We start from the raw sequence: 26,433 nt of genomic DNA, 5'->3' as shown, positions 1-26,433 counted from the left end.
TGGAAGCAGTGACTCTTACTTTAAATTCCTTATAGTTTTGATTGTCTCAATTATATCTCCCATTAACCCGCTCATTCAGTGGATAATAAAGCCAGCTTCCCTTGTTTCTCCAGATGACCAATGTCCCTCAACATCTTTTGGCCCTCTCCAAGACCTTGACATCCTTTCTAAAGTTTGTAGCTGAGAACTGAACAGAGACAAGACCTTGCCAAATTGTTACATCCAATTTTATTATTGCGGATCTGTGCGAAAATGAACCAGATATAAAAAGAAATGACTCCCTTTCCTGCTAAACAGTAAAGATATCTATTATAAAGTCCCAAACCTGGTCAACTATTCTCTCCATGGGCATGTTTCACCGTTAAAGTTCTGGGAAACATCAGTGTATCACCACCTACGCAAGGTCACTGAACAATGGGAAATTAAGGGCCTTGCATGCAGCACTCACATCCCATGTTAGAAAATAAAAGATATTGCAGCCTTAGTATATTCAGGGCCAGTGCAATCACTAGGCAAACAAGGTGGCAACATTTGGGGCAGATGGTGGGGAGGGAAATAACTGAATGAAACTACAATGTCTTCCCCATGTATTTTTTTCAAAAATCTCAATTACCCTTTGTATGAATAAGTTCTGCTTGGCTACCTTTCTTACTCCTAATGTCCAAGAATATATTCATCGATTTTTTTAATTTGGCACTCTCGCAGTTTGAGGTTGAAGCTTCCAGCCGCTGCTTCCTCTTCACATGAGCCCATCACTTTTCATTGTCTCTTTGCTCTGGTTTGATGTTCCATGGTAATTAAAAATTATGTGCAAATTAGCCAGCACCGAAGCACAAGACTGTTGTCTGCAGGGAACTAACGCGACACAAAGATCATCAAAATATTTTCAGATTTTTAATTTAGCTTTGAAGGTTAGTCCTGATCTTGTTGGAGAACAATAGACTACATTAACCGTGTTTGTGTCACTAATCTGTTCTCTGTCATATACTCTGCTGGTCATTTCAGCTTAAATCAGTAACCAATCAATAACTAGTTACCTTTGTTCCATCTCAAACCCATACCTGACACATCTAAGCAGACTCAGACTAGCTGTATCTCCTGCAGATTTGATTGGACCATAATTTCGTGATTTTTTTTCTCACTGAGGCAAGAGTTGATGAGTTTCATAATTTAACATGATTCATGAGAAGAACAATAACAATCATAAATGAGAGGTTTTTTTTCTGTCCAGCATGAAGTACAACTTCAATTTGCATTCCCCTTCAAGTCCCTTAATGCAAGATCTGTTGGGGTTTTGCCTTAGACATGTGCACTCTTGGCATGTGTCGGATTGGTTATGGAGGAGGAACCTTGCGAAGCGTAGTAATACCGGTTTTCCTGGCGCTGCGATGAAGGGCTGGAGCAGCAGACGATAGCTGCCCCCCCGAGCAGGCAGAGCATGGTGCCAATCCACCCCACAAACAGCGAATAGCCAAAATTGAAGAGGCGTGCATCTTGGTGGACTCCCACTGGGAACCAGATTGTGGCAACTGCGGCACAGAGTGCTGTAAGACACAAACACCAGGAAACATTTACACTCATACTGCACCTCTCACAGGTTCTTTTAGATGGCCATTCAAAAATCCACCTCCTGCATTCCCTGTCCACGAGGGGCCTCATTAAGATAAAGGAAAGGAATTTGCATTCCAACACATTTCATGATCGCAGGAGGTTCCAAAATGCCCGGCAAACAAATTATTTTTGAAGTTTAGTCACTCTTGTAGTGACGGAAACATGGCAGCCATTTTTGCACAGCAAGATCCCACCCATAGTAATGAGATATGGACCAGATGCCCTCTGTTAGTGATGCTGGTTGAGACGTAAATGTTGGCAGGACAGTATGGAGAATTTCCTCTTTCCGCTACAAAGTAATGCTACATGGTCCATTAAAGTTTTGAAGTTAAAGTTTATTTGATTGGTGTCACAAGTAGGCTTACATTAACACTGCAATTAAGTTACTGTGAAAATCCCCTAGTTACCAGACAAGGAGAGGCTGGATAGACTGGGACTTTTTTCTCTGGAGCATGGGAGGCTTAGGGGTGATCTTATAGAGGTCTACAAAATAATGAGGGGCATAGATAAGGTAGATAGTCAATATCTTTTCTCAAACGTAGGGGAGTCTAAAACTAGAGGGCACAGGTTTAAGGTGAGAGGGGAGAGATACAAAAGTCTCCAGAGGGGCAATTTTTTCACACAGAGGGCGTGAGTGTCTAGAACAAGCTGCCAGAGATAGTAGTAGAGGCAGGAACAATTTTGTCTTTTAAAAAGCATTTGGACAGTTACATGGGGAAGATGGGTAGAGAAGGATATGCGCCAAATGCGGGCAATTGGGACTAGCTTCGGGGTTTAAGAAAAAGGATGGCATGGACAAGTTGGGCTGAAGGGTCTGTTTCCATGCTGTAAACCTCTATGACTCTATGACCCTATGACACCACACTCTGGTGCCTGTTCGGGTACATTGAGGGAGAATTTATCATGGGCAATCCACCTAACCAGCACGCCTTTCAGACTGTGGGAGAAACTGGAGCACTCGGAGGAAACCCACACAGACACGGGGAGAATGTGCAGCAGTGCTAACCGCTGTGCCACCGTGCTGCCCACTACATCTACCTGAGGGTGCAAATGGGGACTGACATAACATCTCCTCTGAAAGATAGCCTCACTACAGTGGAGCGCACTCTCAGTACTGCACTGAACTATCAATCCACACTTTCTGCACTGTCTCTGGTGGAGAATGGGCACCAACTGATAATCTTCCAATTTAGTGAAAAGAGTGTGACCACTGAGCCAGAACACTGTCACCTGGGGTGAGATTTTATGCCCCCGTCCTCCGCGATATTTTTTTGCGATGGTGGCCCTCCTCTGGCCGGTGGCAGGATTTTCTCGCCCTGCTGCAGTCAATAGGGTCACCCGTTGTTCGCACCCTCTCTTTCTGGGATCCTGCAGCGGGGGTGGGGGGTTGCCATTGCTGGGACTGGAAAATCCCACTGATAGGAAAAACCCTGCTCCGAGTGTTAGTCAAATTGGGACCAATAAAGGGAACACATGTCTCCTGTCAGAATCTAAAGCTCTTCTAATTCCCAAAATTTGGGTAATGGCCCCCCAGTGGGGTTGTCAGATCAGATTTTTCGGTTGCAAACTTGGATGGGATCATCAAGGTTTCCAGTTGAATACACCACTTGCTGCTAGGAAAACAGAAGATTCCGCCAGTGTGAACGGCTGGAAAATTTCGGCCAGAGTCAACAATGGCTGCTGTGGAACTTCAACTAATTTCTGCCAGCTGGGAAGCCCCCTTGTGTTGCATTGATGGTGGGTGTGGCCTAATGGACTGCAAAAAAACCTGGCAAATGGTGTTCATTTTGTTAAACCTCTTCCCCACTCCCCACACCCCCACTCAACACTAGAACCCTACTTCCTCCACCCCACTCAACAACTGTCACAGTGGGGTCACACAAAGTGTGGTCACAAGTAGGGTCACAAGAGGGAAATATTTTGGAAATATTGCTGTAACCATTTACAAATGAGGAAGAAGCATCACTCACCAGGGGAGATATGAACACTCATCCCTGAGTCTAGTTCAATGCTGATTTCTCCTTAGGTTTTTTTGAGTCAGGTTGTCAAATACAGTTTTGAGTCCTGGACTAACAGCTTCAGGGAATTAGACGGAGAATGCTCTTCATTGATTTCATGTGGGAGGGACAGGGAATCAGATCTTCACTTTTTCATTCTGCTCAAGGGTTCAAATCCAGATCCCATGGAAGAAATTGGCCTATCCATCAACTCACACTGAAACCTAACCCCTTTCTCACTGAGATCTTGGGGTGACGGGGAATGGTGGTGGGCGATAGATCTTTGCCAGCAGTTGACACTGGACCTTAGTGAACCATCCCTCCACTTTACAACAATCTGCTTTTCCAATAAAAATTCCAATAGATTTTTCCTACAGGTTTCAGGACAAAGTGCAACTCAACCCTCCAGTTCCTTTTCTTCTTTAGACAAGAGATGGCTCATCCATTAGCCATAACTGATTGGGGTGTAGGAGGGTTGACCCCATCACTGTCACTGAATGATGATTTATATCCTCTTGTTTGACTTCCTGGCGATTTGCTACTTACCCAACAAGATGTGGAGAATGGCACCCAGCAAGGATCGCTTGTACTTGGAAGAATGGGCTTCGGTTCCAAGGCGCATGCACGGTAATGCTGTGAGTATGAGGAGCGTCGCTGGCAGTCCCAGGATGGAGGCAGTGATCATCAGGGCACGGCTGGTCTGCAGGTAGGCTGGGTGAAGAAAGAGGAGCCATTATTGAACCACCTGTTTTAGACGTAGTGGAGATCATTGATTCCAGACTGATCAAGGTGACTGTTTTAGGCTGCTAATGATTTGAAGAGAAAGTTTTTTATCTATTTATTAGTCACAAGTAGGTTTACATTGACACTGCAATGAAGTTGCTGTGACAATCCCCTAGTTGCCACAGTCCGGCGCCTGTTCAGATACACTGAGGGAGAATTTAGCATGGCCAATGCACCAAACCTGCACATCTTTGGTTTGTGAGAGGAAACTGGAGCACCCGGAGGAAACCCATGCAGACATGGGGGGAATGTGCAGACTCCACACAGACAGTGACCCAATTCAGGAATCGAACCCGGGTCCCTGGCACTGTGAGGCAGCGGTGACAACCACTGTGCCATCATGTTGCCCCGAGGCTGAGGAAGTGGAGCTTATTCTTAAATGTGAATAAGAATATAATGAGTTCAATTCGGCTGAGAGAATCATAGTTTTACAGTACTGAAGATGGTCTTTTGGCCTGAACTTGTTCTCCAAAAAGCTGCAGGGCAACATAATGTTAAAAATATACATCAGCGTTACAAATAGAGTTATAGAGTACAAAAATGAATTGTATTACATCTTTATAAATCATTGGTTCAGGCTCACATAGAGTTTTATGCCAGTTTTGGGCTGCACAGAAGGATGACCAGTCCTTGGACAGGGTGCAGCAAAGATTTACTAGAATGGTTCCAGAAATAAGGAACTTTAAAAAATTCATTTATGGGATGTGGGCATCACTGGCTGGGTCAGCATTTATTACCCATCCCAAATTGCCCTTGAGCTGAATAGCATACTCAGTCATTTTAGAGGGCAGTTGAGAGTCAACCACATTGCTTTGGCCCTGGAGTCACATGTAGGCCAGACTAAGTAAGGTCAGCAGATTTCCTTCCCTAAAGGACATTAGTGAACCAGGCAATGGTTTCATGGTCATCATTATACTTCTAATTTTTAATTAAATTCAAATTTCACCATCTGCCATAGTGGGATTTGAACTCTGGTCCCCAGAGCATTACCTAGGGTCTCTTGTCCAGAGAAAATACCACTATGCCACTGCGTAGAATGGAGAAGCTGGGATTGTTCTCCTTGGAGCAGAGAAGGTTATGAAAAAAGATAGAAAATAGTGGGAAATTGTTTCCACTGGTAGGGAGAACGGTGCCCAAAAAGCATGTGTGCTTGGTAAAATGTTCACGAGAATGGTGAGTAGAATTTTTTATGCAGTGAGTTGTTGTGATATGGAATGTGATGCTTGAATAACTTTCAAAGGGAATTGGCTATATTCTTGAAAAGAGAAATTTGCTGAGCTATCAAGAAAAAGCGATGGAATGGGACTAACTGGATAGCACCTTCAAGGAGCCAGCATTGACTGTTCTCCCTCTGTGCTATATCATAGACACATAGGAACATAGAAGATAGGAACAGGAGGAGGCCATTTGGCCCTTCGAACTGCTCCACTATTCATTACGATCATGGCTGATCGTGCACTCAATAGCCTAATCCAGCATTTTCCCCATAACCTTTGATACCATTCGCCCCAAGTGCTATATCCAGCCGCCTCTTGAATGCATTCAATGTTTTGGCACCAACTACTTCCCATGGTAATGAATTCCACAGGCTCACCACTCTTTGGGTCAAGAAATGTCTCCTCATCTCCGTCCTAAATAGTCTACCTCGAATCCTCAGACTGTGACCCCTGGTTCTGGACTCCCCCACCATTGGGAATATCCTCCCTGCATCTACCCTGTCTAGACTGTTAGGATTTTACAAGGCTCTATGAGATCCCCCATTATTCTTCTGAACTCCAGTGAAAACAATCTTAACCTAGTCAATCTCTCCTCATACATCAGTCCCACCATCCCTGGAATCAGCCTGGTAAACCTTAACTGAACCCGCTCGAGAGCAAGAACATTCTTCCTCAGAAAAGGAGACCAAATCTGCACACAATACTCTGGATGTGGCCTTGCCAAGTCCCTGTATAATTGCAACAACACATCCTTGCTCCTGTACTCATTCTGTGATTTTATATCATTCTGTGATTAGATTTTTTTCCATTAGGCCCAATCCACTGAACTTTCCAGGCCTTTTACTCTTAGAGATTTTTCTTTTTCAAAGATTTATCTACTTTTCTTTTAAAATCTTTAAATTCCATTCACCACTGTTTGTTTGTTGGGCATTCAGAGAGCAGTTAGGGGTCCAGCATGTTGGTGTGACCTGGAGTCACAGATAGGCCTAATTGAGATAAGGTTGGTGGGTGTTCTTCCCTAAGGGGACATTGTTGAATGGGTTGAGTCCATACACCAGCTTCTTGCTTGGTCCAGAAACAGTTTTCAGGAGGGTCAGCAAGAGAGGGAAGTAGAGAACCCAAAAGGGTTTAAGGATGGAGCTGCGGAACATGGGGACTTGGCAGCTGAATGTGCAGCCAAAAATGGTGGGGTGAAGAAAGTGGCAAAACAGGCTGAATTCAAAGTTATGGCAAGTTCAAGGGTTGATGGCAGAGAGGGAGGGTTGGGTGGGGGAGGTAGGGGTAGGAAAGTGGCATTGCTGTACATTACTGCTGATGTTAGGTCATCCCAGAAGGAATCAACACCTTCACTGCAAAAGAGGAGCAAAGTACGGGAAAAAGTGAAATGCATCTTTCTAACTACTGAGCATTTGTACAACCGGATTCTTCCACACCAGCATGGTCATTGATGAACTTAATGGAGCCAGGTTCATTGAGGTATTCAACAATGAATCAGATGATTCTTTGAAAAGAAGCAAACTGTAGAGTTATGGGGAGAAGACAACAGAATGGCATGAGGTGAAATGCTCATTTGGTGATCAGGTACAGGCATGATGGGTCGAATGGCCGCCTACTGCGCTGTTCCAGTTCTATGTTTATTTGATTCCTTGAACAAAAAGTGTTTCACTTGCCAGGGACTGAGTGTTATTTAACTCTTTTTGATGTAAGTGTTTGAGAATTGTGCAGAGGGAAGGCGTTTGAGGCCAGGAAAGGATATCCTGACAATTGTCTGATTCATCCAGTTCCAAAACACTTCCTGTTAGATCACGGAACAGAAACAGGACGTGCCTATGTAAGGTCCAGAATTTAAAACACTACTTGTGATTATGTGGCATGTGTCACAGAACTGTCATTTGTATTGAAGGGGGGAGGGGCTGGGTGAGAAGCTTCAAAGCCTCGTTGGCAAGAAGCTGAGATACTGAAAGAACATTGGATAAATGGGTTTGTATTTAATGTGGGCCAGGCAGGCCCTTTCTCAATTTGTGAAAGGTTAAAAAAACCCATTAAGAAACCTAACCAAGCACTTGATGTTATCTCTAGAAGATAGAATTAAAAAGAGAAGCAATGCTAAACTTTTACTGAAGCTCAGTTAGAACCCACAGAGGACTGAGTGTAGTTCAGGTCCGCATATTATAAAAAGTAGATAGAGGCATCAGAGAAGGTGCAAATATAATTCACAACAATCATACTAGAACTGCCAGGTTATTCCTAGCAAAAAAGGGTGAATAGGTATTTTTTCTCATAAAAAGAGAGGTGACCTGAATGAGATCTCCAAAATTCTGGTAAGAGTGGGCAGAGAGAGAGAGGTTGCCATGGAGAAGAGCAAAACTAGGGGCCATCAATATATGGTAGTCATAAAGAAGATCAAATTGGGAATTCAGAACAATACACAGAGCATGGTTAGAATGTCAAACTTGCTGCACTAGAATAAATCATAGGACCATAGTTATAACACTGAAGAAGGCCATTTAGCCCATTGTGCGCATGCTAACTATCTGAGAACTATTCAACAGGTCCCACAATGAAGCAGGTTGGTCAGCCACAGAAAATGCCATTGCTTTCTGATTTTGCCATCAGCCAATGGTGGGCCACCTCTGCCACCATAAAACTGCGTGGGGGAGGGTCAGAAAATCTCGGCTAGAGTGTCACACTCTGTCCTTTCACACTCTGGGACACTGGGTCACACTCTGTCCTTTCACACTCTGGGACACTGGGTCACACCCTGTCCTTTCACACTCTGGGACAGTGGTTCACACACTGTCCTTTCACACTCTGGGACAGTGGGTCACACACTGCCCTTTCACACTCTGGGACACTGGGTCACACACTGTTCTTTCACACTCTGGGACACTGGGTCACACACTGTTCTTTCACACTCTGGGACAGTGGGTCACACACCGCCCTTTCACACTCTGGGACAGTGGGTCACACGCTGTCCTTTCACACTCTGGGACAGTGGGTCACACACTGTCCTTTCACACTCTGGGACACTGGGTCACACACTGTCCTTTCACACTCTGGGGCACTGGGTCACACACTGTCCTTTCATACTCTGGGACAGTGGGTCACACACTGCCCTTTCACACTCTGGGACACTGGGTCACACACTGTTCTTTCACACTCTGGGACACTGGATCACACACTGCCCTTTCACACTCTGGGACAGTGGGTCACACACTGTCCTTTCACACTCTGGGACAGTGGGTCACACACTGTTCTTTCACACTCTGGGACACTGGATCACACACTGCCCTTTCACACTCTGGGACAGTGGGTCACACACTGTCCTTTCACACTCTGGGACAGTGGGTTGCACACTGTTCTTTCACACTCTGGGACACTGGGTCACACACTGTTCTTTCACACTCTGGGACACTGGGTCACACACTGTCCTTTCCTCTCTGGGACACTGGGTCACACACTGTCCTTTCACACTCTGGGACAGTGGGTCACACACTGCCCTTTCACACTCTGGGACACTGGGTCACACACTGCCCTTTCACACTCTGGGACACTGGGTCACACACTGTCCTTTCCTCTCTGGGACACTGGGTCACACACTGTCCTTTCTTCTCTGGGACACTGGGTCACACCCTGTCCTTTCACACTCTGGGACAGTGGGTCACACACTGTCCTTTCACACTCTGGGACACTGGGTCACACACTGTCCTTTCACACTCTGGGACAGTGGGTCACACACTGCCCTTTCACACTCTGGGACACTGGGTCACACACTGTTCTTTCACACTCTGGGACACTGGGTCACACACTGTTCTTTCACACTCTGGGACAGTGGGTCACACACTGCCCTTTCACACTCTGGGACAGTGGGTCACACGCTGTCCTTTCACACTCTGGGACAGTGGGTCACACACTGTCCTTTCACACTCTGGGACACTGGGTCACACACTGTCCTTTCACACTCTGGGGCACTGGGTCACACACTGTCCTTTCATACTCTGGGACAGTGGGTCACACACTGCCCTTTCACACTCTGGGACACTGGGTCACACACTGTTCTTTCACACTCTGGGACACTGGATCACACACTGCCCTTTCACACTCTGGGACAGTGGGTCACACACTGTCCTTTCACACTCTGGGACAGTGGGTCACACACTGTTCTTTCACACTCTGGGACACTGGATCACACACTGCCCTTTCACACTCTGGGACAGTGGGTCACACACTGTCCTTTCACACTCTGGGACAGTGGGTTGCACACTGTTCTTTCACACTCTGGGACACTGGGTCACACACTGTTCTTTCACACTCTGGGACACTGGGTCACACACTGTCCTTTCCTCTCTGGGACACTGGGTCACACACTGTCCTTTCACACTCTGGGACAGTGGGTCACACACTGCCCTTTCACACTCTGGGACACTGGGTCACACACTGCCCTTTCACACTCTGGGACACTGGGTCACACACTGTCCTTTCCTCTCTGGGACACTGGGTCACACACTGTCCTTTCTTCTCTGGGACACTGGGTCACACCCTGTCCTTTCACACTCTGGGACAGTGGGTCACACACTGTCCTTTCACACTCTGGGACACTGGGTCACACACTGTCCTTTCACACTCTGGGACAGTGGGTCACACACTGCCCTTTCACACTCTGGGACACTGGGTCACACACTGTTCTTTCACACTCTGGGACACTGGATCACACACTGCCCTTTCACACTCTGGGACACTGGGTCACACACTGTTCTTTCACGCCCTGGGACAGTGGGTCAGATTATTCAAAACAACCGGCTGCGTAAATAACATTTTCTTCTTCTCCCTCTCCCCTAACCCCAATAATTTTTCGCATTAGCTTTAACCTGTGTCCTCTGGTTAACAACTCTTTTCAGTGGAAACAGATTCGTCTTGCTTATTGTTTCAAAACTCTTCCTGACTTTGAAAACCTTTATTAAATCTCCCTTGATCCTTTCTACTTTCAGGAGAATAGTTGTTGCTTCTCCAATCTCTCTCAGCTCTGCTTGGTAATCTCACTGTGTGCAATAGCTGGTTAGCTAATGCCAGTCACAAAGAAAAACGTGGAAACTCTCAGCAGGTCTGACAGCATCAGTGGAGAGAGAACAGAGCCAATGTTTCAAGTGTGGATGATTCTTTTGTCTCTGTTTTTGTTTTGGATTCCAGCATCCACAGTAATTTGCTTTTATCTTAGTGGTTAATGCCAGTGCTGTTGAGGCAAAAATCATTGATTAATCACAGGTGATAGTCACACTGTCATTAAACACTTATTGGTAACATCCTAAACTGTGGTTGGATTTTATTGGTGGAAGAGGACCCTACCCACCCCAAATTAAAACAAAACAGGGGCAAAACCTCACTGGTTCACCCTGCAGCCAATTAAAAATCATCAGGATGTCCATTGGCTTGAGGTTGGCATTCCACCTGCATCCGGCTGAATTTTGAAGTGGCTCCCTGATCTCACAGTGTACCGGGAGATGCCCACCCTCCCCCACAGACATTGCAACACCCCCTCCTTCATTGGCAGCATACTCCCACCCACTCCCCCCCCCCCCCCAGTGCATAGCCCACCCGCATAGCCCCCACTCCCGCTGCAGTACCCCACCCAGGCCCCACCCCTTTGTAACTGCACCGGCACACTAGCAGTGCCAGGGTGCTAGGTGAGCACTGCCAGGTGGGCACTGCATGATGGGAACTGGCCAGTCCTATCCTTGACTACCAGAGGCTTCAATAGCCTCCAAGCACCCACAATAAAAGGAATATTATGGTTATGTCCATACTAAGAATTGTGTTAGGAAGGTTGTGGGGAGAGGAGGAAGGAAAAGAAAATTGTATCTTGCCTTTCATCATAATCTCAGGACATTTCAATGCACTGTAAAGGATATAGAATTCTTTTATTATAATGTTAGCAAAGAGAGAGAGACAGAAAAGTAGAGTGGGGGAGAGATAGAGAAAAAGAGACAGAGATGGAGGGACCGAGAGCAAGAGAGACAGAGAGGAATAAGAGAAGCTGAAAAGACACAAATAAAAACAGTGGCAGAGAGAAAACAGAGATAGAATTACTAGAGAGAGAAGGAGCATGCCAGAGAAACAAACCACTGTAGTAAAGCGGGACACAGAATAAAGTTCATTTATTAGTCAAAGGTAGGCTTACTTAACACTGCAATGAAGTTACTGTGAAATTCCCCTAGTCACCACACTCCAGCACCTGATCAGGTCAATGTACTAACCAGCATACCTTTCAGACTCTGGGAGGAAACAGAACACCCGGAGTAAACCCACACAGAGGGAACATGCAAATTTCACACAGACAGTAACCCAAGCCAGGAGTCGAACCCGGGTCCCTGACGCTGTGAGGTAGCAGTGCTGAACACTGTGCCACCGTGCTGCCCTAATCGGACAGAGAGATAGCAAGATGGATGGAGGGAGGAAAGGAGAGGGATAGAGAGATCAGGAGGGAGAAAAAGAAAGGACAGTAGATCAAAGAAACATGAAGGAGAGACAGTGAAATGAAGAGAAACACAGCCAGTCAGACAGATAGGTGGGGAACAGGTTTTGGCCACACAATGTAATATAAAAACCAATAACAATACAAAAGGAAACTTGATCCCCACATTGCTAATGCCTGGTTTGGACTAACAGCTAATATAATTCTGTTGTTTAAAGGGACATTGTGTTTGCCAAACGATTTCCCTTGTTGGAGGGGCAGAATCATTCAGCATTTTCACCTGCTTGTGCCTCGAACATCATGTCACAATTACTTAATTGTTTACTTGCAAACAAGCAAGCAAGAAAGGAAAAAAATTGCCAATCATTCTTTTGTTTTGCCAAGGTCCTGCCCCTTTAAGCTGTTTCTGCTGGCCTCATTTCCTGCGTTTGTACAGTACAGAAACCAGCTGCTATCAACCTTTCATGGATTAAACAGCAGCAGCTGCAAAAACATCGCATTCAGCCGCAATCCTCACTCACAGCCTCACTCACACCGTACCACCATTACCTTGAACCACAGATACAAACCCTGGCATAATACCTGGCAACTGTGCCAAATACAGAGATGATGAGTCAGTATTTTATCCAGATGGGATTGTGGTTGGAAAGGTTTGTTGAAAACAGCAATGGGGCTTTCCACGCGTTTTGTGAACAGCATTGTGATTTTGACACACAAATATAATAGAGGTCACAGAGCGAGAGGCACTTGGCGAGTCACGGTTCAGTGAGTCAGAAAGCCGTGGGTTCAATTCCTATTCCGGTATCTCGACTGACACTCTCAGTTCAGTACAGAAGGAATGCCGCACTGTCAGAAGCCTTCAAATGCGATGCTCAACCAAGGTCCCACCTGCCCTTCCAGCTGGATGTATAAGATCCACGTCATTATTTCAATGACAAGCAGGAAAGTTTCCCAATATCTGGTGGCTCCTTTGGCGGGCCAGCACAGACATGACAGGCTGAATGGCCTCCTTCTGTGCTGTTACAATTCTGTGATCAGCCTTCTCCACCTGTAATTACTGTCAGAATACAGGCTTAGAGGATGCTTTGGGGATTGAGGATTGTAAGACTTGAGAAAGATTTTCCCGGAAAACCTTTTTGATAGAAAAAACAGCTTTAGACTTTCTTCCAACTCAAGCTTCAGAGTGCATCATGCACTCAGATCACCAGGAAAGAACTTGGGAACCTCTTCTGAATATTGGAATACACAAGGGCTTCTGTAAACTTTTGAAACAAAATTAATCATCAATCATTTTCATGAATGTTCATGCACTAAGCTTTGATTCAGTTAAAGCACTTGCTATCATCAAGGTCTTGGATTGCATCATCACCATGGCAACAGAAACCACGGTCAGAAAAGTGCTAAAACTGACAAGGGAGCGCAGGACCCATGCATGGGAGCAGAGTTTACCAAGCTCATGATTGGGAAAAGTGGGGGCAGGGGTTTGAAAGATACGTGATTTGTTGGATTTTTCTGTCATCCCAGATTTGGTTATATCCTAGAGGAGCTTGGATATTCTCGGTATGATAGGGCCAGGAGGGAATGTGATCTGAACTGATATAAGTACATATGCAAGGAGGACAAAAGAGGAAAGGGGCAAGTCCACTACCCAAAGGATGCCAGTGGGCCATATCATTCTCATTTGTACTTTGTAAACTGGGTGCATCAAATTTCATTTTATGTTGAAATAAAATCATAATTGCCACAAATATGGAGTCAGCTTTGAACGATTGAACAGCCAACCCAAAGGGATTATAAATTTTTTCTTGCAACAGTGAACTAGCTGGCAGCTGAGTAACAGCTATTAATATATCTTGTTGTCAAAGGGCCCCTCAGACTGTTGAGGTTACCTGCCTGGCTGATTAAAGAAGGAACATCATCAGGATGTGGAGGCTTTGGAGAGGGTACAGAAAAGATTTACCAGGATGCTGCCTGGTATGGAAGACATTAGCTATGAGGGGCTGTTGCAGAAGCTTGGTTTGTTCTCACTAGAATGACGGAGGTTGAGGGGCGACTTGATAGAATTCTACAAGATTATGAGAGTCATAAAGAGAATGGATAGTCAAAAGCTTTTTCCCAGGCTGGAAGAGTCAATTACTAGGGGGCACAGGTTTAAGCTGTGAGGGGCAATGTTTAAAGGAGATGTACGAGGCAGAGTTTTTACACAGAGGGCGGTGGGTGCCTGGAACTCGTTGCCGGGGGAGGTGGTGGAAACAGACAGGTGTGGAAACAAGGGGTGACTTGACAAATACGTGAATAGGATGGGAATAGAGGGATATGGTCCCCGGAAGGGTACGGGGCTTTAGTTAAGTCGGGAAGCATGGTCGGTGCAGGCTTAGAGGGCCGAAGGGCCTGTTCCTGTGCTGTAATTTTCTTTGTTCTTTGTTTGTTCTATGAGTATAGAACACCTTGATACTTGGTTAAGTTTCCCTCCATAGTTTTCCCACTAGGGAATTTTCATAACGCGGTCCAGTCGACTGTCACATTAATTAAAAATATTAATCTATTTTTCTTAAATAAATCCTTAGAGGGAATGGGGATTAAGGTTTTTTGAAGTCCTTAATTGTCCTTGGGGAAAAAGGAGTTAGCAAGGGAAGCATGTTGGAGTGTGTATAGTTGGAGCTGTTTGCTATGAACCCTTAGAGCTCAGTCACCTCTGAGCTTGATGTACTGCTTAGTAATAATTAATTTTATAAAGGCTTTTCTGTGGTTCTGGAGACTGTGCCAGCCTAGCGGCATCACCAATACTGGTATCTTTTAGTAATCATTTGCAACAAAATAAATTGCCAGCATTGAACTTTGTAGTGTTTGGCTCCCAGATGGTTACGCCATGCTCTTGGTGTGGTCTGACTTGTATTTGGAACAGTTTTTCCTTGAGGAGTGATGAAAGTTCCTTTTCAAGAACCCAAGCACCATGGATACCATTGAAGCTGCAAATTGAATTTGTACATTCCACTTGACATTATTTTGGATGTGAATTCTAAAGTAATGACATTCTTTAGCAACTTCAAAGGGGGGAATCATGTTTGGTGCAGTTGGGTACTGTTAGACACCAAGTATTGCTGATTCACATGATGCTACATTTTCTCTATCCTGATCTTCATTCCCCAGATATTGGCCCATTGGACAGGATTATTTAGTATCCTGAAGATTAATCACATCTGCTGCTTCAGTAATGGTTTTGTAGACATACAAACATATGAACATGCAAATAAGGAACATGAATAGGCCATTCAACCCCTCATCCACTATTCAGTAAGTTTATGGCTGACCAGGCAGTCATGTGCAAGGGATCTGATCTGGCTTGATATTTCATCCTGGAAGTCATTTATAAAGATGTGAAACAAGTGTGGGTCCAGGACACTACCTTGGGACATGTTGCTTAAGACTGGTTTCTAGTTTGAGGTTTCCCATTCGCTGTGGTTTGGCAATAAATATTCTTCTTCATTGCTCACTATTTCCTCAGACTCCATACAGATCAAGTTTGTCCAGTAGCTTTGTGTATACACCTTTGATTGCGTGGCCAAATTCCTCTCCAACTCGATTTTCAGGTTTGCTGACGACATCACCGTAGTGGGTCGGGTCTCAAACAATGACGAGACGGAGTACAGGAATGCGATAGAGAATCTGGTGAACAGGTGCGATGACAATAATCTCTCCCTCAATGTCAACAAAATGAAGGAGATTGTCCTCAACTATAGGAAGCATAGTGGAGAACATGCTCCTGTCTATATCAATGGGGACAAAGTAGAAACAGTCGAGAGCTTCAGGCTTTTAGGTGTCCAGATCACCAACAACCTGTCCTGGTCCCCCCATGCCGACACTATAGTTTAGAAAGCCCACCAATGCCTCTACTTTCTCAGAAGACGAAGGGCATTTGGCATGTCCGTTACGACTCTCACTAACTGATGTACCATAGAAAGCATAATTTCTGGTTGTATCACAGCTTAGTATGGCTCATGCTCTGTTCAAGACCACAATAAACTACAAAGGGTCGTGATGGTCCATCACGCAAACCAGCCTACTATCCATTGACTCTGTCTACACTTCCTGCTGCCTCGGAAAAGCAGCCAGCATAATTAAGGACCCCACGCACTCCGGATATTCTCTCTTCCATCTTCTCCCATGGGGAAAAAGATACAAAAGTCTGAGGTCACGTACCAACCGACTCGAGAACAGCTTCTTCCCTGCTGCTGTCAGACTTTTGAATGGACATACCTCGCACTAAGTTGATCTTTCTCTACACCCTAGCTATGTCTGTAACACTATATTCTGCGCTGTCTCGTTTCCTCCTCTATGAACAGTATGCTTTGTCTGTATAGTGTGCAAGAAACAATACTTTTCACTGTATACTAATACATGTGACAATAATAAATCAAATCAAATCAAACGTGGCACTCAGTCACGGTAAAATCTAGAATAGCTGGATTTGTGTGATGCGATAGTCATGGTTATCGGTCAGATTTTGGATGGCAAGAATCAGTCATTATTCAATTGATTTGGCTTTACAAAAACATGCTTCTTCTCATCAATATGGACATTGTGCCCTTCACAAAGTCTCACCAGCTAACCTACCAGCTGTATTGTGACACCTCATTAAGAATGGCAAACTTAGATCATTTGATTTGATTTGATTTATTATTGTCACATGTATCAGTATACAGTGAAAAGTATTGTTTCTTGCGCTATACAAAGCATACCACTCATAGAGTACATAGGGGAAAAGGAAAAGGATCGTGTGCAGAATATTGTATTGCAGTTACAGGTAGAGTGAAGGGAAAGATGAGCTTAATATATGATAGGGCCATTCAAAAGTCTGATGACAGCAGGGAAGAAGCTGTTCTTGGCTCTGTTGGTACATGTTTTCAGATTTTTGTAATTTTTACCTGATGGAGGAATGTGGAAGAGAGTATGTCCAGGATGCCTGGGGTCCTTGATTATGCTGGCTGCTTTCCCAAGGCAGTGGGATGTGTAGACAATGTCAATGGATGGGAGGGTTTTTGTGATGGTTAGAGATAAGAAATTATCTGACAATTCATGTGTCAATGTTGAACAATGAAGATTTTTTTAAAGGGGATTTTCACAGTAACTTCATTGCATTGTGAAAGTAAGCCTACTTGTGACTAATAAATAAACTTTAAAATGTGCCATTTTTGAACAATCTAGACTTATGGCTCAGATCGTCAGAGTAGCAGTAATGATCATTGAATTACCACAGGGCTCATAAACTTTCCTGACCTGATGCTGCTTCGCATTTCTTCTGGAACCTTCCGAGGCAGGCTTTCACAGAAATGTGCAGTGCAGCATCCCTCGGAGAACTCATTTGGAGCAGAGTAGAGTCGGTAAGACTCTAGGATTGCATTGCCTGTAATTCACAATTTTAAGGAGTGATATGTTCAAAGACTTCAGGATGTTAAGGGGAACCAACAGGGTAGATTGGGAGAAATTTACAGTTTGATTACTGTATCCAATTCTATAGGATTCAGAAAGGACCTAGTTTGGCCATTTTCCAAATGAAGTGAAGTAGCAAACATCGGAATTCAACATCGGGTTTAAATTACTCCGGAATGGGAGAAATGAGAAAAGGAGAAATTCTATCTATTTTCCTTTGGGGAAAGCTGCAAGATGCTGCTGTGGTGCCAATGTCTGTGACTCTGCCAACCCCACCCAGCCCCCCCACCCCACACTTTCCATTTTGTATAACGATGGTTTTGTTTAAACGTAAAAGCTAACCTATTCAATGGTTAGTGTACATCACTTGGAAAGGTGTCTGAAGAATCAAATGCAAAGATGAGACAATTTACTTTTTTTGTAAGCTTCTGCCCTGTTAGTCTATTTTATTTGTGCTGTGTTGTGTTTAGTTAATAAAACATTGTCTGAATTATGGAGGTTCACCAACATATTAAATTGTGGAAACCAGACTGGTATTGTGATCACTGTGATATTGGAGTTGTAAATTGTGTGAGGGTCTCTAGTTTCAGACATGAGACTGTCGCATAAATAATTGGGTAATGAATCATCCTGGCATTGCTGGAAAGTGAGACGATGGAAAATGCTCCTGTTATTGGGCAGTCGGATAACAATCTGAACAAAATGAATCGCGGTATTCTTAATGATCTTTTGCCTTTTGTAATTGATAAGGATGGATACAAATCTGATAATATTTGTGTGTCTTCACAGTTCATGATTGAGAATTATAAATAAAAGTGAATCTGAAATTTACATTCAAGGCTGTACAAGCTTTAAAAGGTGAAATGATAGAAAATAGGAGCAAGAGTAAGGTATTTGGCCCATCGGGCCTCCTCGATCATCCAGTTTGATCATGGCTGATCATCTAACTCAATAATCTGATCCCACCTTCTCCCCCTTTGATCCCTTTTGCCCCAAAAGCTGTATCTTGCTCTTTCTTGAAAATATACTAAATTTGGTTCTATCAATTGAGAAAGTAGGAGAGGCAGTGGTGTAGTGGTATTGACAAAGCACTCATGACCTAGGGCAATGCCCTGAGGACCTGGATTTGAATCCCACTACAGCAAGTAATGAAATTAATTAAGGTCTGCTGATGACCATGAAAATATTTGGGTGGTACGGTGGCACATTGGTTAGCACTGCTGCCTCACAGCGCCAGGGACTTGAGTTCAATTCTTGGCTTGGGTGACTGTTTCATTCATTCGCCTTGTGTCTGCGTAGGTTTCCTCTGGGTGCTCCGGATTGTGGTCGGTGCAGACTATATGGGTCGAGTGGCTTTCTTCTGCACTTTCGGGATTCTATGATTCTAAATTGATGTGAATGAAATTTGAAAATATTTTGAATTTAAAAAAAAATCACCAGGCAATTTCTTTTGCCTTGCTGGATGGAAATGTATATATTGGTCAGTGTTAATTTTCTTAATTTAAGTAGATATTTCCCATGCTGAAATTGTGAACTGAAATCCTTTGGCCTCCCAAACAGAGCCTCTGTTATTCTTTCCTTATAAAGTGGGGATGGGTTGGGGGATGGGCTGTGGGAACATGGTTTTCTAGACCACAAAGGTGTGGCAAGGCGTCTTCCAGTTTCAAAAATGACTTTACCTATGGATACCAAGTCGGGGCATTTTGATGATTTGCACCGAACCATTTACATTTGAAAAAATTGGCCATAACCCATTCAGGACAATTTGTTACAGAGAAGGGGAGATGTGAACTCCAAACCAACTGCAAGTACTTCTGTCTCTAATGGGAAACCACAAGCCTAGGCTTTTCCTGACATTGGAATTAAGAAAAAAAATCATATGAGTTACAGTTTCATACACTGGAAGAGGAAACATTTACTTGAAGGTTAAGGAGATTGCCATTCGAAAGGAAGCAGAAGAGAGCAGTCGAGGTGGTTTTGCTCATTACTAATACTGTCTGTGTGGAATCTGCACATTCCACTCATGTCTGCATGGGTTTCCTCCAGGTGCTTCGGTTTCCTCCCAGACTCCAAAGATGTGCGGGTTAGGTGGATTGATCATGGTAAATTGCCCCTTAGTGTTCCAGGATGTGTGGTTTAGTGGATTAGTGGGAAAAATACGTGAGGTTACGGGGATAGGGCTGGGTGGAGTGTGCTGTTGAAGAGTTGGTGCACTGTCGATGGGCCGAATGGCCTCTTTCTGCACTGGATGGAGTCTATCGATATTGTATGAGCAATAATCTGCTCACGGAGTATTGGTTTGGGTTCTGCCAGGGCTACTCAGCACCTGACCTCATTACTGCCTTGGTTCAAACATGGGCAAAAGAGCTGAACTCCAGAAGTGAGGTCAGTGTGACAGCCTCTGATATCAAGGCAGCATTTGACCAAGTGTGGCATCAAGGAGCCTTAGCAAAACTGAAGTTAATAGGAATCAGGGGGGAAACTCTCTGTTTTCTGGAATCATACGATGGTTGTGGCGGTTGGAGGTCAATCATCTCAGTTCCAGGACATCGCTGCAGGAGTTCCTCATGTTAGTGCCCTGGACCCAACCATTTTCAGCTGCTTAGTCTGGACAAATGTAAGGTAATACATTTTGGAAGGTCCAATGCATGTAGGAATTATACAATAAATGGTAGAACCCTTAGGAGTATAGACAGGCAGCGAGATTTGGGCGTACATGTCCACCGATCACTGAAAGTAGCAATGCAGGTGGATGAGGTATTCAAGAAAGCATACGGCATGCTTGCCTTCCTAATTGGGGCATTGAGTATAAAAATTGGCAGGTCACGCTGCAGCTGTACAGAACCTTAATTAGGCCTCATTTGGAATATTGTGTACAATTCTGGTCACAACACTATCAGAAGGATGTGGATACTTTGCAGAGGGTACAGAAGAGGTTTACAAGGATGTTGCCTGGTCTGGAGGGTACTAGCTATGAGGGGAGGTTGGATAAACTAGGTTTGTTCTCACTGGAACGATGGAGGTTGAGGGGCGACCTGATAGAAGTCTACAAGATTATGAGGGGCAGAGTGGATAGTCAGAAGCTTTTTCCCAGGGTGGATGAGTCAATTACTAGGAGACAAAGGTTTAAGGTGCGTGGGGAAAAATTTAGAAGAGATGTGCGAGGCAGTTTTTTTTTGCACGAAGGGTGGTGAATGTCTGGAACGCACTGCATGGGGAAGTAGTGGGACCAGGTACGATTGCGGCATTTAAGGGCATCTAGATGAATACATGAATAGGATGGGAATGGAAGGATACAGACTCCATAAGTGCGTATGAGTTTAGTTTAGGAAAGCATCATGATCAGCTCAGGCTTGGAGAGCCAAAGGGCCTGTTCCTGTGCTGTACTGTTCTTTGCAAAAGTCTCACAACACCGGGTTAAAGTCCAACAGGTTCATTTGGTAGCACGAGCTTTCAGAGCACTGCTGCTCCATCAGGTGAGTCAACTGATGAAGGAGCAGCGCTCCAAAAGCTCATGGTACTAAATAAACCTGTTGGACTTTAACTTGGTGTTGTGAGACTTCTTACTGTGCCCACCCCAGTCCAACGAAGGCATCTCCACATCATGCCTACCACCGTACTGTTCTTTGTTCTTTGTTCTTTGCTCCATCAATGACCTTCCTTCCATCAAAAAGTCAGATGTAGGGATGCTCGCAGAGGACTGCACAATGTTTGGCACCATTCGTGACTCCTCAGGTACTGAAGCATTCCATGTCCAAATGCAGCAAGACTGGCACAACAACCAGGCTGGGGCTGACAAATGGCAAGTAATATTCAAGCTGCACAATGGCCATCTCCAACAAGAGAAAATATAACCATCACCCCATGACGTTCCATATTGTTACTATTGCTCAGTCCCCCACTATCAACATCATGGGGGGTGGGGGGGTGGGGGGGGGGTGGTGGGGGGGGGCGTGGGAGTTACCATTGACCAGAAACTGAACTGGACTAGCAATATAAATACTGTGGCTGTCAGACCAGGCCAAAGGCTATGGATCCGATGATGAGTAACTCATCTCCTAACTCCCTGTCCACCATCTACAAGGCACAAGTCAGGAGTGTGATGGAATACTCCCCACTTGCCTGGATGAGTGCAGCTCCAACAACACTCAAGAAGCTTCACACCATCCAAGACAAAGCAGCCCCGCTTGATTGCTACCCCTTCCACAAACACTTAGTCCCTCCACCACTGACAGACATGGCAGCCATGTCCACCAAAGTTCCTTAGGCAGCACCTTTCAAACCCATGACGACTACCATTCAGAAGGACAAGAGCAATAGATACTTGGAACACCACCACCTAGAAGTCCCACCCAACCCATAGCCTCGTAAACCCACATTTTTACCCTATCAATCCCCCTGATACTATTGGGCAATTTAGCATGGCCAATCCACCTAACCTGCACATCTTTGAACTGTGGGAGGAAACCAGAGCACCCAGAGGAAACCCACGCAGACACGGGGAGAATGTACAAATGCTACATAGACAGTGACCTGAGGCTGGAATTGAACCTGGGTCCCTGGTGCTCTGAGGCAGCTGTGCTAACCACTGTGCTGCTGTGCTGCCATGCCATTCTTAGGAGAAGGATTAAAGGGGAAGTGAGGATTTCTTTTTCACCCAGACAGTGCTAGGGGCCTATAACTTACTGCCTGAAAGGGGAACACAGCAAAATCCCATCTGGACGTGTGCCTGAAGTCCAGTGACCTCCAAGGATATGGACCCAATGCTGAAAAATGGGATTGAGCTGGCTGGCTTATTTTTCAGATTGCACAGTCACAATGGGCAGAGTGGCCTCTTCCTCTGCTGTAAACATTTCTACATTTTCTAAAGAACTGAAAAGGAGGAATTGTGCAGCAATGTGGGGGAGAGGGCAGGTCAGTGGCAGTACACGAATTGCTCCTTAGGAGAGCTAGCATGGACACAATGGGCTGAATGGCCTTCTTGTGTGCTGTAATGATTCTACGAGTCTGTGCTTGTGTGTTTCTAAGTTTGATATCACTGAGGATGCGGAGTCATGGAGTAGAGAGGCTGAAGCACGAAAGATGAGAAGGACATCTAATTGAGAATAAAAGCAGGGGTAATTAGACAATGAGGGTTTCAAAGAAGGGGCAACAGAGCTGGGATAGGTAGAGGAGTTCAAAGGAGAAGAGGGTGCCCGAGCAGTAGGAGCAGAGACAAGTATGTTATTTGGTGATGCCCTTCTCCATTGCCAACTATCAAGTTGCAATGTTTATGCAGACTATTACAATATCACACATTTTTGATCAGATGTGTTTCAAATTAATTTTACAGTCAGTAAGGAGAATTCTGAGGGAGCAGTGAAAATTACACAACCATACATTCAGCCAGTGTATCCATGTGGAAAACTGATCAAGGGAAGAATAGAGGCTAGTCAGGGATGGGATCAGGGCTTTGAGTTGTTTGCAACAGCTGCTGACCCACTAAAAAGCTTGATATCTGCAGCAGACCCAATCTGTTTCCACCCGAGACAGGAGCAGGGAAACTGGCTCCCTGTTTCAGAAAGATTTCAACCTGTAGCTACATTTTTCTTTCGGAATCTCCAAAAGCCCAGAACAGCGACAACGCCAAGCCAACGGAAAGGGGATTATAAAGGAAAGAATCAGCTGACATCTCTGCAAAATTCTGCACAAATTCAGGATTTCAGTGGTTAGCACTGCTGCCTCACAGTGCCAGGGACCTGGGTTCGATTCTCGGTTTGGGTCACTATCCGTGTGGAGTTTGTACATTCTCCCCGTGTCTGCGTGGGTTTCCTCCAGGTACTCTGGTTTCCTCCCACAGTCCAAAGATGTGCGAGTTAGGTGGATTGGCCATGATAAATTGTCCATTAGTGTCAGGGGGATTAGCAGGGTAAATATATGGGGTTATACGGATAGCGTCTGGGTGGGATTGTTGTTGGTGCAGGCTTGATGGGCTGAATGGCCTCCTTCTGCTCTGTAGGGATTCTGTGATTTCCCAAAGTGCTTGATGGCCAATGAAATGCTTCTGCAGTGTAGTCAGTCTGCAAATGTAGCAACAGATTTGTGCAAGATCCCATCGGCATCAAGATGATAATGGCCATGTACAAATGATAATATTGGACAATCCACAGTAAACTCCTTTACTCTTATTCTAATAGTGCAATTAAATATTTTACTCCTTCCTGATGGGACAGATGTGACCTTGGTTTAACTAGTCATCTGGGAGCTGGCGGCCCCAACAGTACAACACTCCCGCAGTCCCGCACTGGAGTGTCAGCCTGGATCATGGGCACAAGTCTTTGGAATGGGGCATAAATCTAATACCTCCTGACTCAGAGACATGAGTGTTATCCACTGAGTCATGGCTGTTACTGGAGTGGAAATAATCACAGGCATGAATGGTGGGAAGTGATGGATTTGTGGAAAGAAAGATTGAAAAATTGTTGCTCAATTCTGAATTCAGAGACTAAAAAATATTAGTGGCTTTACTTTAGCCATTACTGGTTGCTGAATCCACATAATCTCGTCACTTGGGTTGAATTCGAGATTCAGAAGGAGAATAATGTTCTCATTTAATCATACGGGTGAATTAGAGCAGGAAAGAATAAGGGATATACGCACATTAAATTCAGAACCCAGTGTGTTAACTACCTGAATTTAAATAGGTTAATAAGTAAACCAGTGGAATATCAGTGAGAAGTGTAGGCTAGCTGCTACAAGCTGCAGTTTTAATGAGTATGATGATGGTCTGAAAGCAATGACAGGTGAGGATGGGGGGTGTGTAGAGTAAGGAACCAGATGTTGGGGGAATAACATGAAATTAAAGTTGGAACAAGGAGAAACGAGAAAAGGGAGGAAGGTGATGAGGAACAAAGTACAACAAGAGAAGGTTAGATAAAAGGGCAGAAAGGAATGATGGCAGAGAGTGCAGGAATTATTTATTTTAAATGCAGAAATAAATGTGAAGGAATTCATGCCTATGAATTAAAATTCGTTGGGGAATAACTGAAAAAAGATAGAAGGGAGTGGGTGTGGTAACATTAGACTAACGGTGATGTAGAAGTTACCTGGCATTTTCAGAATGTCGGACAGAGTCTTGCAGTGATATGTCCCAGTTGATCGGTAACATTCGGTCCACAGCCCCTGCAGTTTCAGTTCATCAAAGAGGCGGCAATCGCTCACTCCTGTCGAACAGCTCTGAACCCATTCCTTGGTGCCAGTGGCGATCAGAATAGCAATCCAGCCCAGGGAGCTCAACACAAAGCCCAGTAAATGCAGACACACAGACGACATCCTGTCTTCAACTGAACAATCAACTCACCAGCACAAAAATGTGGAAATATTTCCGACAGGTTCTGTTTCTCCTGTGAAATATTCTTCTCAAACGTAAAGAGCTTGACACCGTTTCTGAGAGCTCTCAGGAAACACAAGGCGTCCAGAATAAAATCTTGGTGTGTTTCCGAGATAAAACCCTTTCATCAGTTGACCGTTTTCTTGTTAGAACAAAACCTCTTGAAGCAACACACTCAGAAAGTGAGGCTGAATCCAAACCCAAACTGTAAGAAAGTCTCAGCTGAAATCCTGCAAGCCAATCAGGAGTGCAGAAATCATCTGGGAGTGGGAATTAGGTAACCAATCAGTAAAGGGAAAGGAAAATTGAGTATTTTTTTTCTGTTAATGTCTGTTTCCAGTTATTGAGAATAAGTGACTGCAATCACAGACGTATTAGTTAATATCAAATGATCGACAGAATCTGATTACTCTGTAAGAAAGAAATAATGTTAATATCTCAGGATGTCCCACAGCAGCTTCCAATCAAAGAGGTACTTTTAAAGTGTAGTTGAAATGCTGGCAGCAGGGCAGCCAATCTGGATATAGCAAGCTCCCACCAACAGTAATCTATATGTTCATTCATAGATATTGTAATTTAGTGACTTTTATTGAACTTTAAACATTAGCAAAGGACACTGGGTACAGTCCCCCTGAGTTATTTTCAAACAGTGCTTGTGAGATCGTTTACATCCACCTACTATAGGATATTTAGGGCTTCAATTGAATTTCTCTTCCAAACGATGGTGGCTCTGACAGTGCAGCACCCCTGCAGTACTGCAGTGAGGGCACCAGTGCTAGATTTTGTGCTCAGGTCTCTTGGGTGGGGTTTGAACTCACAACTTCTTGACTGAAACGTAAGGGCAAAGGCCCATGTTGAGGGGTCAAATGTCAGCTGTGGCTTTTGGAAGATAAATGTTGGTGAGGGGGATGGCCACTGTGTGGGTGGGCTCTCCTTCAGACCCGATCTTGAGAATTCATCTAACTTCTCAGGTGGGTGTTATAGAACCCATGGTGCTTGTCGAATGTTAGGGTGAGTTCCCACTGCTGTTGTGGCCAACAATTCAATATCAACCAACACCAATAAAAGCAAAGTAATCAACTTCACAATTCATTACTCTTTGTGGGATCTTTCCATGTACTTTTCCTTGACAAGTCATCCCACTTCAAAGTAATTTATTGTAAGCGTCACCGTCAAACATTTTTGAGATGTGGTAGAGTAATGTATATCTATAAAATGCTTATTTGTTATTGGTTTAACTTCAGTCTATTCTCATGTATAAATGATCAGCAAACCCACTTCTGAGGATCCTTCTATGATACAGATTGTCAAAACTGATGCATCTCAGTAGGCTTGAGATGGAGACCCAGAATTTGTTGCTCACCTTGTCTCTCAAAGGCTTTTATCACCCTCTAGTGCTGTATCCTTGTATTGCACCATCAATACACAGCATTGCAGGGAAACACTACACCTTGTATTGCTTTCCAAGGGGTATCTACTTAAGCAAGAGATCTGCCTGTATTTCTCACACTGATATCCCTATTACTGTCAATCTGTGTCTCAATGTGATTCAGTGTC

General features: G+C 44.5%; 1 protein-coding gene across 1 annotated transcript; it reads right to left on the bottom strand.

Annotated features, from left to right (window-relative positions):
• On the bottom strand, nucleotides 1-24,948 carry LOC144482655 (claudin-11-like). Its single transcript, XM_078201526.1, has 3 exons — nucleotides 24,593-24,948; nucleotides 4,155-4,319; nucleotides 1-1,544 (listed from the first exon to the last, which is right to left on the bottom strand). Exons 1-3 carry the CDS (start codon nucleotides 24,816-24,818, stop codon nucleotides 1,300-1,302), a joined length of 636 nt encoding a protein of 211 aa, XP_078057652.1. The 5' UTR covers nucleotides 24,819-24,948; the 3' UTR covers nucleotides 1-1,299.
• Between the last annotated feature and the right edge of the window lie 1,485 nt (nucleotides 24,949-26,433).

Source organism: Mustelus asterias, chromosome 3 (genome assembly GCF_964213995.1).
Source record: "Mustelus asterias chromosome 3, sMusAst1.hap1.1, whole genome shotgun sequence".
Classification (NCBI taxonomy): domain Eukaryota; kingdom Metazoa; phylum Chordata; class Chondrichthyes; order Carcharhiniformes; family Triakidae; genus Mustelus; species Mustelus asterias.
This window is presented reverse-complemented; position numbering and strand designations above follow the sequence as displayed.

Coding starts and splice junctions, on each gene's coding strand:
- LOC144482655 (XM_078201526.1), bottom strand. CDS start 24,818: ATGTCGTCTGTGTGTCTGCATTTACTGGGCTTTGTGTTGAGCTCCCTG. Junction 4,320..24,592: donor CGACATTCTGAAAATGCCAG/GTAACTTCTACA, acceptor TTCTTCACCCAG/CCTACCTGCAGACCAGCCGT. Junction 1,545..4,154: donor CATTCTCCACATCTTGTTGG/GTAAGTAGCAAA, acceptor TGTGTCTTACAG/CACTCTGTGCCGCAGTTGCC.